We start from the raw sequence: 13,734 nt of genomic DNA on the forward strand, positions 1-13,734 counted from the left end.
CAGCTGATAATCGTTTTTAGTGAAAAGATGCACAATGGAAATAGATTCTAGCGTGGACAGCTAATAAAGACTTCAGTGACAAATTTGATGAATAAGCGAATTAATGTTTGTCAATAAATTACGTAGCCATTGTTCACTCATTGAATTTGTTAATTTACAAAAACTCGAAACTTAAATTACAGATTTTATCATGTCGAGTGTAGCTCAATGCTTAACGTTCTGGACTGTTGATCTGTAAATCCAGGGTTTGCATCCCGTTACCACAAAACCAAAAAACATGGCGCAGTTTGGGGATGTGGGTTGACGATAGTAACTGTTAAATAGCTGCTTTCCCTCTAGCTTGTACCTTAAAAAATAAGGAAAAGCTATCAGAGATAGGTCTTGAGTAGCTTTACGAGAATTTCCAAAAATATTTTATTTCAGGACTAGAAAATGTCAATTATTGATTAAAAATATTATTCTGATATCACCTAAGATTTATTTTGTGCACAGGTCTAAAATTAAAAAAAAAAAAGAGTGTTTTAAAAACAAACGAAAATTTAAAAAATATTGGTTTCCTTAAACACTCAGACATTAACAAAACCTTTCTCAAACATCGCATGTTTAGTCAGTGCGTAATTGATGTAACTGAAAAGAAACTTTAACGCCCGAGACGTTTTACGTCAGAGCCTTAGGTAGCATTGGATATTTTCACCTTCCTTTGCCTTGAATATGACTTTTCACCAGTAGTTTTTAAACAATAACTTAATCATTTCGTTTCAGACTAGCACTCAGTCACTAAGTGACAACAGCCAGTTACGTATTATTAAAGTTTTCACTTCCTGTGTTTTACTACAAAGCACTTTAACAACCACCAAAGTTAAAACAATAAATATTGCACTATCGACTAGTGACGTCATTTCATTGATTTCATGGTGGGACGAAAGTGACTGAACACTTGTTACTTTTGAATCTTAATTTTTAATTATTCCTCTGAAATAAACAATAATTAAATTAGTTTCAACAGTTTTCCTAATACAGTTTTAATACCAACAGAATAATATCAACTTTACACTCAGTTTTTCTTGTTTTTTGTTCGAAACAAACGCAGATGAGAAATTAAAATAGTGAAACAAATAACAGATTTAGCGTATTTAGACACTGACTGTTTGACCTTGTGAGGTGGTTTTTCTTTGATATAAACAGAATTTTACACAAACTTTCTATTAATTTCATAGAAATGTATTATTTAAATTTGTTAAACTTTTACAAAACACCTATTGCTAACGGAAACCTCAGCTGGACTCAACTAATTTTGTTTGGCATAGTGGAAGTGGGTAAAAATAAAGCATGTGTAATGTTTTTATAGGAATACAGAAAACATACAAAATAGTTTTTCTCTGTACTACAAAATTACCCATAATACCCATCACCCTTTTAAATAAATTTGGTTAGTCGTTATTCACCAAATGGTTTGTGGGGTTATGACTTATTAATCTACAGATCTTTAATATATCATTATATACCAGTCAAAATGAAATAAATACCGTAATTAATATTATTAATTACAGCTGATTTGTTTGTTTGTTTTTAATTTCGCGCAAAGCTACACGAGGGTTGTCTGCTCTAGCCGTTCCTAATTTAGTAGTGTAAGACAAGAGAGAAGGCAGCTGGTCATCACCACCCACCGCAAACTCTTGAGCTACTCTTTTACCAACATATAGTGGGATTGATCGTAATATTCTAAAGTCCCCACGGCTAAAAGGTTTGGTGTGGCGGGGATTCGAACTCACGACCCTCGGATTACAATTCAAGTGCCTTAACCACCTGACCATGCAGGGGCCAATTACAGCTGCTACCCCATATACATTTTATAGGCTTGAGTTACACACAGGTTTTTGATCAATTCTTGACAGGAAAACACATAAAAGTATAATACTTAATATGATGTAGCAAGGTATTGAATGGTATAAATACAGTTCAGTAATATGAGGGTTAAAAGGTGAAATATTTATCTGAAAAATTCAAACTCGAATATACGAAAAACATTACAATTCTAAATAAGAAAGCCTTATAGACTATGCGGAAACCGTCTAACCTAACAGGATATTAATTAGTTTGTTCCATTGTAGCAGTTTCCTTCAGTCTAGAATGAGTTATATATGTATCGAACCAACAGTTACTGGCAACAAACAATTTCCCGCCTTCATTTTTTTTTTTTTTACCATTTTCCGCCAAAATGTATGGGCACTTGAGCTGCATAGATTTCATCTGAAATTCGTCTGCAGGTTTGATAGTGTTGATAGATGAAACATGATGCGTGCACATAGATGTATCATAAAAATCGTTCCTTATAACAAAGAAAAGGTGAATGAAAATTTTTGTCAAGGTGAGTCAACGTTGTCAATGACAAGTGCGAAACACGGAATCGAAATTTTTAGTTGCAGAAAATAATTATACGGAAAAACGAGGTCACACGAGAAAATTCGTGGAATAACAGAGGAATCAGAAATAGGGAATTGAATTGAAGTGTATTGTATCTATAGCAATGCCATTAAAATTATCTACTTGTCCTTTATAATGACAAGAGGAGTCAGTCACCAGCACCCTGCCACCAACACCAAAGGACTTATTGTTACTCTTATAACGCACTCACATCTTAAAGTTAGGGGAATATTTCGTGTGAATTCGAACTCGGATAGCTAGATTCGAAATCCAAAGCTCAAACACCGGGGCGACCTGCGACTGATATACGCGATTATTTACTTGTCTAGACTCAAGTTTATCATACCCACAGCTACGTTTTGTAAACCGGTACACGCGTCAACAGAATATACCAAGGACAAGTCAAGGATAATATAAAATTATTTAAAACCATACCCGGAACCGAAAGACCCGCTCTGTGGCCAAACCGAGCCTAACTTCAACTGATCTGAGCGATTAGTTACTAATCAAGAATTAATCTTATTCACAGCCAGGACACTTAAATCAGCACGTGTGTCGAACACACTGTACCAAGGATAAGTCAAGGCTAATAGAAAATTATTGAAATACATATTATTTTTTATCGTATAGCGCGTATTACCATAAAAACTCGGTATCCAGCGAGAAGCTTCTGTAATACAATTAGGTAGACTCTTCCTTTTCATGGCCACGCAAGGTCATGGTCACTGAACTTTATGGAACTAAATCTAGGTCAAGTTCAATGTTTGAGTGATTTACCAATCTTATCATCTGTGAAGTAATATAAAACTGTTTTATGCCACGTGACTTTATAGACATACTTTGGGAAGTGTAGCATTTATTATGGTGTTGCGTCTACATGCACATAAGAATGCACTTTTATTTAAATAAAACTCAGAAATATGATAAAATCTAGATTTATACATGCGAGTACACCGGTATTGTAACATTTTCAAATTAATTATCATATGCATATAATCTCACTTCAGAACGTCAACTGTATGCACGTATATAAATTATTTATTTCTCATTTCTTACAAAAAACCATGTATAAGTAGCAACAATTTAATATTCATGGTTTTACTACTTTATCTGCATTTATTAGTTATGTTTTATTTTCATAAACCAGAATAGGATGTTGAGATAGTTATAATATTGTATTTAAGTTTGATGTGTCATCTGGCTGCATCGAAAAATGTCGTATGCTGAAATTACATAGTACCCACCCAGGGGACCGCTCCCCCTACCCACCTGTAACAACGCGATAAAGTAATTACTGATAACATATTAAGGTTGAAAACGGACGTTCCACCTTCATGCCGAGCGTTAATTAGTTCTTGTCATTCTCTCATTCCTCAGAACAAATATTGCGCCCTCTTGATTTATTTTTCTTAAATAGAAAGTGCTGGATAAAGTAACGCGGAATTATTCGCCTCTAGTGGCACAGCGGTATGTCTGCAGCCTTTCCACGCTAGAAACAGGGTATCGATACCAGTGATAGACAGAGCACAGATTATCCTTTGTGTAGGTTTGTGCCTAACTTCAGACAAACAAGCGCACTTATCTCAGAGATGAATTCAAAGATAGAACAAGCATTTTGATTGGCGAGAAGAAATACTTGTATGACAAAAGCTACAATAAATCAAACTCTACAAAATGCTTTGCAAAGAATTGCCAACCTTAAGTAGTTGCTTTATTCTTTTTCCAACTGCAACAAGCTATCCTTAGTCTCAAGGTACAAGCTATCCTTAGTCTCAAGGTACTATTTAGATCTCCCCATTAAAACTTTCTACATTTCTAATACTTTGACCCGGATTATTATATCCTTTTCAGAATTTCTTACTTGACTTGACTGTGTTAAGCCCAACTTGATACACGTGATAGAATTGAGCGTAAATGTCCTATCACTTACTACAAGATAAAGCTTTGCCAAGAAAGTAAACGTACCGAAGACAATTTTATGTAAATCCATGAAACGAAAAACGATAAAGAAAATAACTGTATTGTGTCTTAAAAAAAAAGTATTTCTGATCGTTTTTTTACCATCATTGTTACTGTTTGTTTATATTAAACAATAAGCAAATAGCTTTATACCAGCTGGTTATTTTCTCATTACTTAAGCTGTAGGAAACTGATATGTAAGGGGTCAGCTGGCTCTTTTACTCATTCGCCATGAAGAATCGTTATCAGTGCAGACAAGAGGAGTATGCATAAAAAAAAACCTTAAAGGAAACGACACTCATTCAGCTAGAATCTTAGCTAACATAGCAATATAATTACACCTTTGTCTTCACTATATGATTAGTACTAACAGTTCTAAAAATAATTATAAAGCTAGATTTATCATTCGATTCAATACTTGTAACTAAGTTATGCCGGTTTCAAGGAAATTCACCCCTTATTAATAACCTTGGACAAGGATAAGTCAAAATAACAGGACTAGGTTTGTTTGGTTTTTATAGCGATGAAGTGTCTATTGTATGCATGATTACTAACAGATTCAGTAGAGTGCACCTCTTCTAACAACAGATAATTTCAATAGAAAAAAAAATCCTGCCTCTTTTAGCTACAGGACAATAATCTATAATGTTGTATTTGAATATGATGTATGATCTGGCTGCATCGATATAAATGATATATACGGAAATTATATGGCGCCCATCCAGGGGACCGCACCCCCCTTCCCACAATCCTAGATCCGCTACTATTACATGGTGTTTGTACTTGTCTTTTATCCATCACAATGATTTTCGATTCACATAGGATTAAAAGAATGTGGAGTTTTATCCATCACAATGAATTTCGATTCACATAGGATTAAAATAATGCTCCACATTCTTTTAATCCTATGTAACTGTAGTTTCATTTTGGTGAGCAAAAGACAATTGAAAACTTCGCGCGCGCGTGTGTTACAACTGACATCTTCACAAGAGAACGAGTTGTATTATCTGTTGTGTTTAACGCTGACAACTAAAGTAAAATAAAAAAAAAACCTGAAATAAAAACAGAAATAACTTTCGTAAAGTTACTACGAGTTTTATCGTACTAGTTGAACTACAAGTATGTAACATGATAGTCTTTGTTTTACATTAAAACGATTCGCTCGAAACGATATAAAATCTTGAAACGCTAAAGCCAGTTTGACGGATATAGACATCGTATTTGGCATACGTCGTCACTCCGTTGAATTTATATTTAAACTTGTTTACAATACGCTCTAAGAAGGTTGAACAATAAAGATCTTTATACTACGTATTGTGCTTTCATACTGGCACCAGCAAGTTTGAACAGCAAAGCCCTTCATATTTCATGCAACATCTAGGTCACCATATTGTGCTTACATACTGGCACTAACAGGTTTGAACAATAAAGCACCTTATGTAGTATACAAAGGCCTGGCATGACCTGATGGTTGGAGCGCTGGACTCACAATCTGAAAATTTGAATCATTGTCTCGGGGCGTCATAAGATTCCATCGGTAAGTCCCACCATTCTTTAGTAATAGAGTAGTCCAAGAGTTCGCCTTGGCTGGTGTTGCTTACCTGACTTCCCTATAGTCTGTCACTGCTATCTTAGAACCGGCTACCTGTAGAGAAGATGGGCGCCACCAAGCAAATCTGACGGAATATCAGCGAGGCTGCTTCAATGTCTAATGTTCCTCAGTGGTCCTAAACGGCCTCTGAACTCGTAAAATAAGCATACAAGATTAGAGTCAGTGTACTGTACTTACATACTTTTAGGACTCGCTAGTCTAATCTGTATATACTGCTTGTCCCCTTCCCTGTTCTATGGGGGAGAACAAATTCTGCAAGTTTTAATAATCCGTTTACAAACATTTAAGATTTTTCCATGTTTCGGTGACCTATAGTTAGACAGCAGTATGTTTACACCCCTAGGAACTTAAAACGCTAAAATCCGAGGTTTTATACCACACAGTAGACACAGCAGATAGCCCAGTGTGGTTTCATTCTAAAATAAACAAACCACGTTTTGGAGTTATTGTGTAAATTAAAAATGTATACATTTTAACCCGCTTCCTAGAGCTCTCATCTCCATTCGTAGTTAGCTTGTAATAATATTCACTCTAAAATAGTGTTTTTGTGTCACACAGAAGAAATCCTCCAGGCTTGAAAATTCATTTTTAATAATAACGTTTTTTACAATGGTACCATGATCGATGTGTATTGGAAAGATTGCTCCATCAGTTGGGAACGGTTTGTTTGTTTGTTTGTTGCTGAATTTTGCCTAAAGCTACACGACAGCTAGCTGCGCTAGACGTTCTTAACTTAAAAGTGAAGGACGAGAAGGAAAGCAGCTAGTCATAGCCACCCGCCGACAGCTCTTGGGCTACTGTTTTACCGACATAGTTCGTCATATTATAACGCTTCCGCTGCTGAAAAAGCCATCATGTTTGGTGGGACGGAGATTCAAACCCTCGATTCTCAGATTAACCACTTGGCTGAGTTGGGGACGAGTGACGATTTGCTTCAGCTTTATGTTCATCTTGTTCGTTTTCAAAGTTTCACTATTTTCTATATTTGCCTCACCATTAGTCAAAGGATATAACGGTATTCTGGCCTATACCAACCGTTGTTGTTCTACCTTGTCACTCTGACCGTGACGAGAACTGCTGATAGCAGGCCAAAATAGAAATGTTTTCGGCAGCTTTCTTTTAAACATCCAATCCTTTATTTTAGCACCTTGTAGCACAACTGGAACGATTCATTCCTCGTAGTTAAGTCATTCGAAACCTAAAATGAAAATAATGGTTGTTGCATTTCTTTCGGTCGGTCCTGCACAAACCTGGAGACCCAGAGTGCGCGCATTTTTTTCTTCCCCCGCCTCCTTCCGTCCGCTATACTGATTTATAGTAGCAGAACTGAGCCAATCAATACAAGTTCAACAGCTGTATAGTCGAAAAGGAAAAAAATACTGGTCACAAAGCTTAAACCAATCACGATTGACAAATTATTTCACTTCTTGGTTAAAGAAAATATATTTTCATTATACCGGTAATGATCATTAAACTGAAAAAGTGCAACTGTGGCTTAAACATTACATTTTTACTATAGCGGCCCTGAAAATGTGGACCATAAGCCCACGGGTCTGCTAGTATTCTATAAAACTTTACTTAAGTTGTACATCTCTAACTAACCGTTTAAAACACAAGGCGTGTTAGAGGTTAAGCCTAAACGTTCAAGGTCCACATAGTGTTAACATCTGATCAGCAACAGTAGAAGACGTGATGAAATATTAATATAATTATTGTCAGGTTACAAATTACCAAAGGCTGTGTTAACAGCAGTAACGTAGAAAGTTACTAATACGACATTCTACTTTAGAATTAACAAAATATATCGCCAATAATACCACTTCAATCGGTAGTAGTGACCACATAATATCAAATGATTTATTCTATTTTTAATCAATATATATTTATATTCATTTCGAGTGTTTCATTAACACTATGAAACATTCAATTATGTGAGAGTGGAACGAACAATTGACTAAAATATATGAATATCTTATTGTAATTAACATTTATCCTAAGTTATTTTGCTTTAGCTCTTAAAATGAGCTCGACTAAATACTGAAATGTGTAACACTGCGATTTTTAAAAGAAAATTTCAGTAATCAAGTTTTTATCGGACGCTGGTTAGCTAAAAAATTATACAATTTCATTCGCCCTCTGTTGCTGAATTTTATTCAGTTAGAAGTCCTATAATATAATCATTTTTAGTAATACAATCTGGGGAATATTTAGTGGAGCTTAAAACTGCTTGGAGTTTGGGGAAAAAAGATTGAAAGAAGAATGGAGATAACCTGGCAGTTATAACATCATTCGAATAAAATTTTCTGATGAAGTCATGTGTATTATAAAACAATTCTTCCCTGTGTTACTAGTTAGCATACACTGGAACTCTAGATGAAATAGACAACCTTCACAAGGTTGTCTTCGTTTAAGATGCTGGTATAATATTCAATCAGGTCAATACTACCCAGTTCTTCTTGTTCCGTTTTTCTGTTGTTTTTTTTGCTAGACGGGTTATTCGAATTAAAATAAAACTAGTTCAAGGATTCCATGGTCCAAATGACGAGTGGCCGGCTAAAGTTTTATTTTTATCCTCAGAAAGAACCTGTTATTTTGTTAAGGCAGTCGAGATATCCTGTTTGATGTTGCACTACGCTCTGTCTTATACATTCGACGACTATGACGTTGACCTTTGACCTGCAACTACAACACATTAGATAAAATTATTATTTCTATTTGAGAAAACTTCATAGGCCATTAACACGTTAGTAAAGCTTGTTCAATGTATATATTGACTGACTTGATTTCTTTAGTACAGCAATCGTGAAACAAATCGTTTCATATTTACCGTCCAGACGAAGAAAAACAAGTAACGCAAGCTGCTTCACGCGAAGGAAACGTCGAGGATGTACAATACACGTGCTTTTCAAGAGTATATAGAAAACCACGGAGAGGAAATATTTTTGGGTTTGTGACTGAATAGCCAGCTAACGAGTCAATGCATTTTAACCATTACAGGTATTAATTTCCATGTATATTGATTAGGAGATTTGTTCTTCTAATTAGTTTGTTACATATATGTATTTGGCACTATCAATCTACAGGTCTACGGTAGATCAGCGGTATTCTTACCTATTTTCAACCTTAATAACAACGGTTCGAGTCTCCGTGGTGGATAGAGCACGGCAATTCCCCTATGTATCTTAGCGCTAAGAAAATTAACATCAACCTATAGTGGCACAGCGGTACGTCTACGAACTTATAACGCTAAAAACTGTGTTTCGCTACCTGTGGTAAGAAAAGCACAGATATCCCATTGTGTATCTTTGAGTTAAAAACACATTAACCAAGAAACTACATTTTAATTTCGGATCTATAATGCTAGCTTACTTTTGATCAAAAATGACTAATAATACAGTGATTTTGGTTTTATAAAAGAGGTATTTGATCACGATTTGATTAATGGCGACTACAAAGCGACCTCCCTGAATATCTAAAACTCAATTGGCAACGAAAAAATGTAGTAAATATAGATAACTTATCACACATTCCTCATTCATTAAGGTAGCATTTCATAGATTACTTCATGGCTATTCATTTGTTTATTACTAATATACAAGCTAACACAATGGGCCAACTGTGCTGAGCCAACCATGGGCATCGAAAACCAGATTTTAACATTATAAACCTTCGAGTTACCACTGAGCGACTGGAATGGCAGTTATTCATAAATATTAGAATATTTGAACTTTCAAATGTATTAATAATCATATCTTACGTTTCAAATTCTCTACTTGTTAGTTTGAAAATTTATAATTTCTAAATTTTGTAGTTGTTTCTAACAAATAGGGTCTGGTAAGGCCAGGTAGTGAGAGCACTTCACTAGCAATCAGAGGGTCGTGGGTTCGAATCCCCATTCTACCAAATATGTTTTAGCCATCAAAGCGTTATAATGTTACGATCAATCCCACTATTTGTTGGTAAAAGAGTAGCCAAGAGTTGAAGGTTGATGGGGATGACAAGCTGTCTTCCCTCTAGTCTTTCACTACCAAATTAGGGACTGCAAGTGCAGATAGCCCTTGCATAGCTTTGCGCGAACTTCAAAGCAAACCTCGTGAACATTATCACTACTTATTGTCCTGATGTCACATATGTTACACAATGTTTAATTGTGTCTATGTGAAAAACAAAGCTGCGTCATTGGTTATCTGTGTTACTCTCACTAGAAGAATAGGAATCCAAATGTTAGTGCTAAATGAGCCGTTACACAATAATAAACGTACTGTGTAGTTACGTTTTAAGAATTAAAATGAGAAAATTTGACAACCGCGCCCGAAATTTTCTGTTAAATCCTTCACTCCTGTTTCATAAGGTTTTGAAAATAACTCTCTTCCATTTTCAAAGTATTCTGATGTAACATTAGTTTTATTACGATCACTTCTAAAAAATCTTCATACCGTCTAACAACCTTAAACAAAACACACACATTGTCCTTCGAAAGACTCGTTGCTCTGTGATCTAAAAACTGGGAACCGGTCACCATGTAGTGTAGACACACGCTTGGCCTGACTCGCACATACTGGAATATTTTCCCACTTGCACGATCGCTCGAGGGTACGAGTTACCCGTTGAAATGACCTCCATGTCTAGCTAATCAGGCGGTGTTGCAAGCAGGTTCAGGTATTCCTATTCTGGAATGTTCCTTCTGTACATTTTGGGATGCATGCCTAACATGATGGACAGTATGCGCCACTTTCATTTAGAACGAATATTAAGTATTTTTATTTTAGTTATAGAAAGGGATAATATCCAGGCATGCAGGTGCATCAAAAAGTTAAGGTTGTAAAAATAATTAATTTGATCGAATAAGACTTTAAACATTTTCAATAACAAATATTAGAGTGTTTTACATCTTTACAATAAATAAAAAGTAAAAATGTTCTCAAAGGGACGTGCTACAGTGTTATGTGCTAATGAACAACGTAAAAAAATGTAAGTTATGATAATTTTACACTGCCAAATTACGGTCGGCTAGCACAGATAGCCCTCGTGTAGCTCTGCGCGAAATTCAAAACAAACAAAAAACAATTATAATAATGGACGCCCCTTGATTGCGTATTTTATAGCAGCGCATTTTGCTTAGCAATGCTCCGTGTACGCGAAAGCAGTGGCTGAATTGAGTGGAAGTCAGTCTTTTAAAATGTTCCTATTTTTGGTTGATGTAATTCAAAACCAACATAATTTGTCGAAACAACCTGACTATTCACGCAGAAGCGAGTATGAAATCATAATAATACACTGCTTAAGAAAGACGAATATTCTGTACTGTTTAGTTGAATTTGTTTAAAGGTCAAACAATCGCTATCGTGCTATCATCTAAACGAAAGTTGCTTTTATTGAATCATCAGATATAATACTTGAAAACAGTTCTGTCGCCATAGAAAAAGAATATGACGTATTAAGCTTGTAAAACAAGTGCAAATATCAATACATACACACGTTCGTGTATATTGAGGGCATTTTTTGTAAACATTTGCCTGAAAAGCTCTACATTCGCGTGGTGTTTTCCCCCGATATTTAATCAGAACATAACATTATTCAGTAGTTATAAAAAAAATCTAGGGCACTTATAGAACACGTAAACTTTGTTGTTCGTTTTAATTTAAACTTGACATAGTAATCTTGGAGAATCCGGAAGCAAAATGTTATATGTTTAAAAAGCTGTAACGTAACCCATAATCATAAGCGTCAGTTTTTTTTTTTTTTTTAGGATGAAAAAAAATATCCTACTCGAGGAATCCTAACTCATTTCCTCCAGTAACCATGGAAAAATTGTAAAACTTGTAAAATTCTCTCTCTGCATAATGATAATAAAGCATATTTCCTGTTTCAACAAAGTAGCTGGTACTATGTTCTATCTTGATATCTGGATCACTAAATTAATAGGAAACTAAAAAAAATTAAGTGTGGAACATATTGAAAAGCCTTTTAAAGGCCAAAAAAAGAACGTAAGAGGTACTTAAGTATATCTATTTAAATAAATTAAGATTTTAAAACAATAATAAGACACTTGAAAAAAATAATAAATGAAATAACGAAAAAACTTAAATGGAAATAGAGATTTTCTATCGGCTATTGTGGGAATTTATTTATAAAAAGAAATCAAAAACGAAACATGAAGAATGTGGCAGTAAATGTAAAAATGAAGTTAAAAACACAAGATATGTAATTGTTATAATTATCATACACGAAGGAGAATTCTGATAGTCTCGGAATACGAACAATACGTGCATGAGTTATTTATTAGTCAAGTAATTGGACGAATACTTAAACTTTCGTAAGCCTTTCAACGTGAAATGAACGTGCAAACTGCAGCAGAAATTATCTGAACACGTCGAAAATGTATTAAAACAAGCGCATAATGCTGAGCCTTTTGGAAAATTCTTCTCTTATTCCTGAGAAACACTTTTCAGAGCGAACGATACAAGAGGTAACCACGACCTTTCCATATGGTGTACTTCTACCGACTTGTTGCAACGATCACGTGCTCTTTGCAAACATGTCTAATTCTCCGAAAAAGGTTTTTTTGTTTTGTTTTGGTTTTTGTTGAACATTTCCAATAGCTGTAAAAACACAAGTTACCTGTTTGAGAAACCAGCAAGCATACGTCTATAATATGTTTATTATTACAATATGGAATTTATAAAGCAACATATGAAAGTAAGATTAGCTTAAATTCACAAGCCACCTACATTACATGGTTCAAATAATCCTAACACTACCGTTATCCCTTTTACTAAATATTAATACCTTGCCCTACTTTCTCAGAAAAATTTGATATTATCCGTTAGCCTTTGTATTGTAATTTCTACAGTCAGACGTTAGTGATAAGGGAAAACGATCGGACCAAAGCAACCACTGTGATCATTTTACTTACCGAGTCCAGCGGACTTGAATTCCAGATGTCATTCAAATAATTTTCTTCAAGGTCGTACAAATTCTCACCGAGAATGTCCAGAGCCATTTCCAGCGTCCGTGTCCGGTCCAGTCAGAAGTATAGGGTTGACAACACTCACGATTACACTCCCTGAACAAACTCTCGCCGCTAGTACAGAAATGAACAACTGTAAGCACAACGCAACACCCTTAGAGTCTTTAAAACAGGAAAAGGAAATGGCCGTATTGCTCAACAAAATATTAAAATAGTGCCATACAAATTGGCTTACTATAGCAAAAATAAATTGCACCTTTGATTTATATATTAGAAAGTAAACTAAAAGGTAAAATAAAATCGAATTCATACCTTGGTTAAACCCCCTGTGTAGCTTTATGTCTGCCCAACACTAAGAGAGACGTACCAGCTGTGTAAACCGACGCAAACGATTATTGTTTCCTGGTGTTTTACGTCACATGACGTTAATACTACTAGCCAATAGGAAACAAGCGGAACATTTAAACGAATCTGTGACCTGTGTTGTGTATTTTAATAATTTGTATGTAATAACTGCGAGAAATTTACCACACAAACAGAGGTCTGACACTGAAAAAGTATTCTCAATGAAATAGTAGTAATTTTTGATTCAGCCTATCACGAATAAACTTCATCTGCTTGCATATGTGTAGTGTGTTAACAAATAGATATATGTAAACATATACTAGAAGTACTTTCGCATGTTCCCTGGAAGTTTTCTGTTTCAAAACTAAATAAAACCAAAATTAACGGTAACAAATGTTTTTGTTTAATGCTATCGAAGTTCACA

General features: G+C 35.0%; 1 protein-coding gene across 5 annotated transcripts in view; it reads right to left on the reverse strand.

The window, feature by feature from the left end:
• Positions 1-13,370, reverse strand: part of LOC143256689 (cyclic AMP response element-binding protein A-like) — a 56,166-nt gene extending 42,796 nt beyond the window's left edge. For 4 of the 5 annotated variants that reach the window (XM_076514236.1, XM_076514234.1, XM_076514235.1 and 1 more), the window contains exons 1-2: positions 13,278-13,370; positions 12,912-13,079 (exon numbers count right to left, since the gene is read on the reverse strand). In XM_076514236.1, coding sequence (XP_076370351.1) covers positions 12,912-12,998 — 87 coding nt within the window. In that variant the 5' untranslated portion in view covers positions 12,999-13,079; positions 13,278-13,370. Of the gene's footprint in view, positions 1-5,984; positions 7,349-12,911; positions 13,080-13,277 lie in introns of those variants that run through there. The other variant, XM_076514237.1, reaches the window with a different exon arrangement.
• Positions 13,371-13,734: the final 364 nt, after the last annotated feature.

This window comes from Tachypleus tridentatus, chromosome 7, assembly GCF_004210375.1.
Source record: "Tachypleus tridentatus isolate NWPU-2018 chromosome 7, ASM421037v1, whole genome shotgun sequence".
Taxonomy (NCBI): domain Eukaryota; kingdom Metazoa; phylum Arthropoda; class Merostomata; order Xiphosura; family Limulidae; genus Tachypleus; species Tachypleus tridentatus.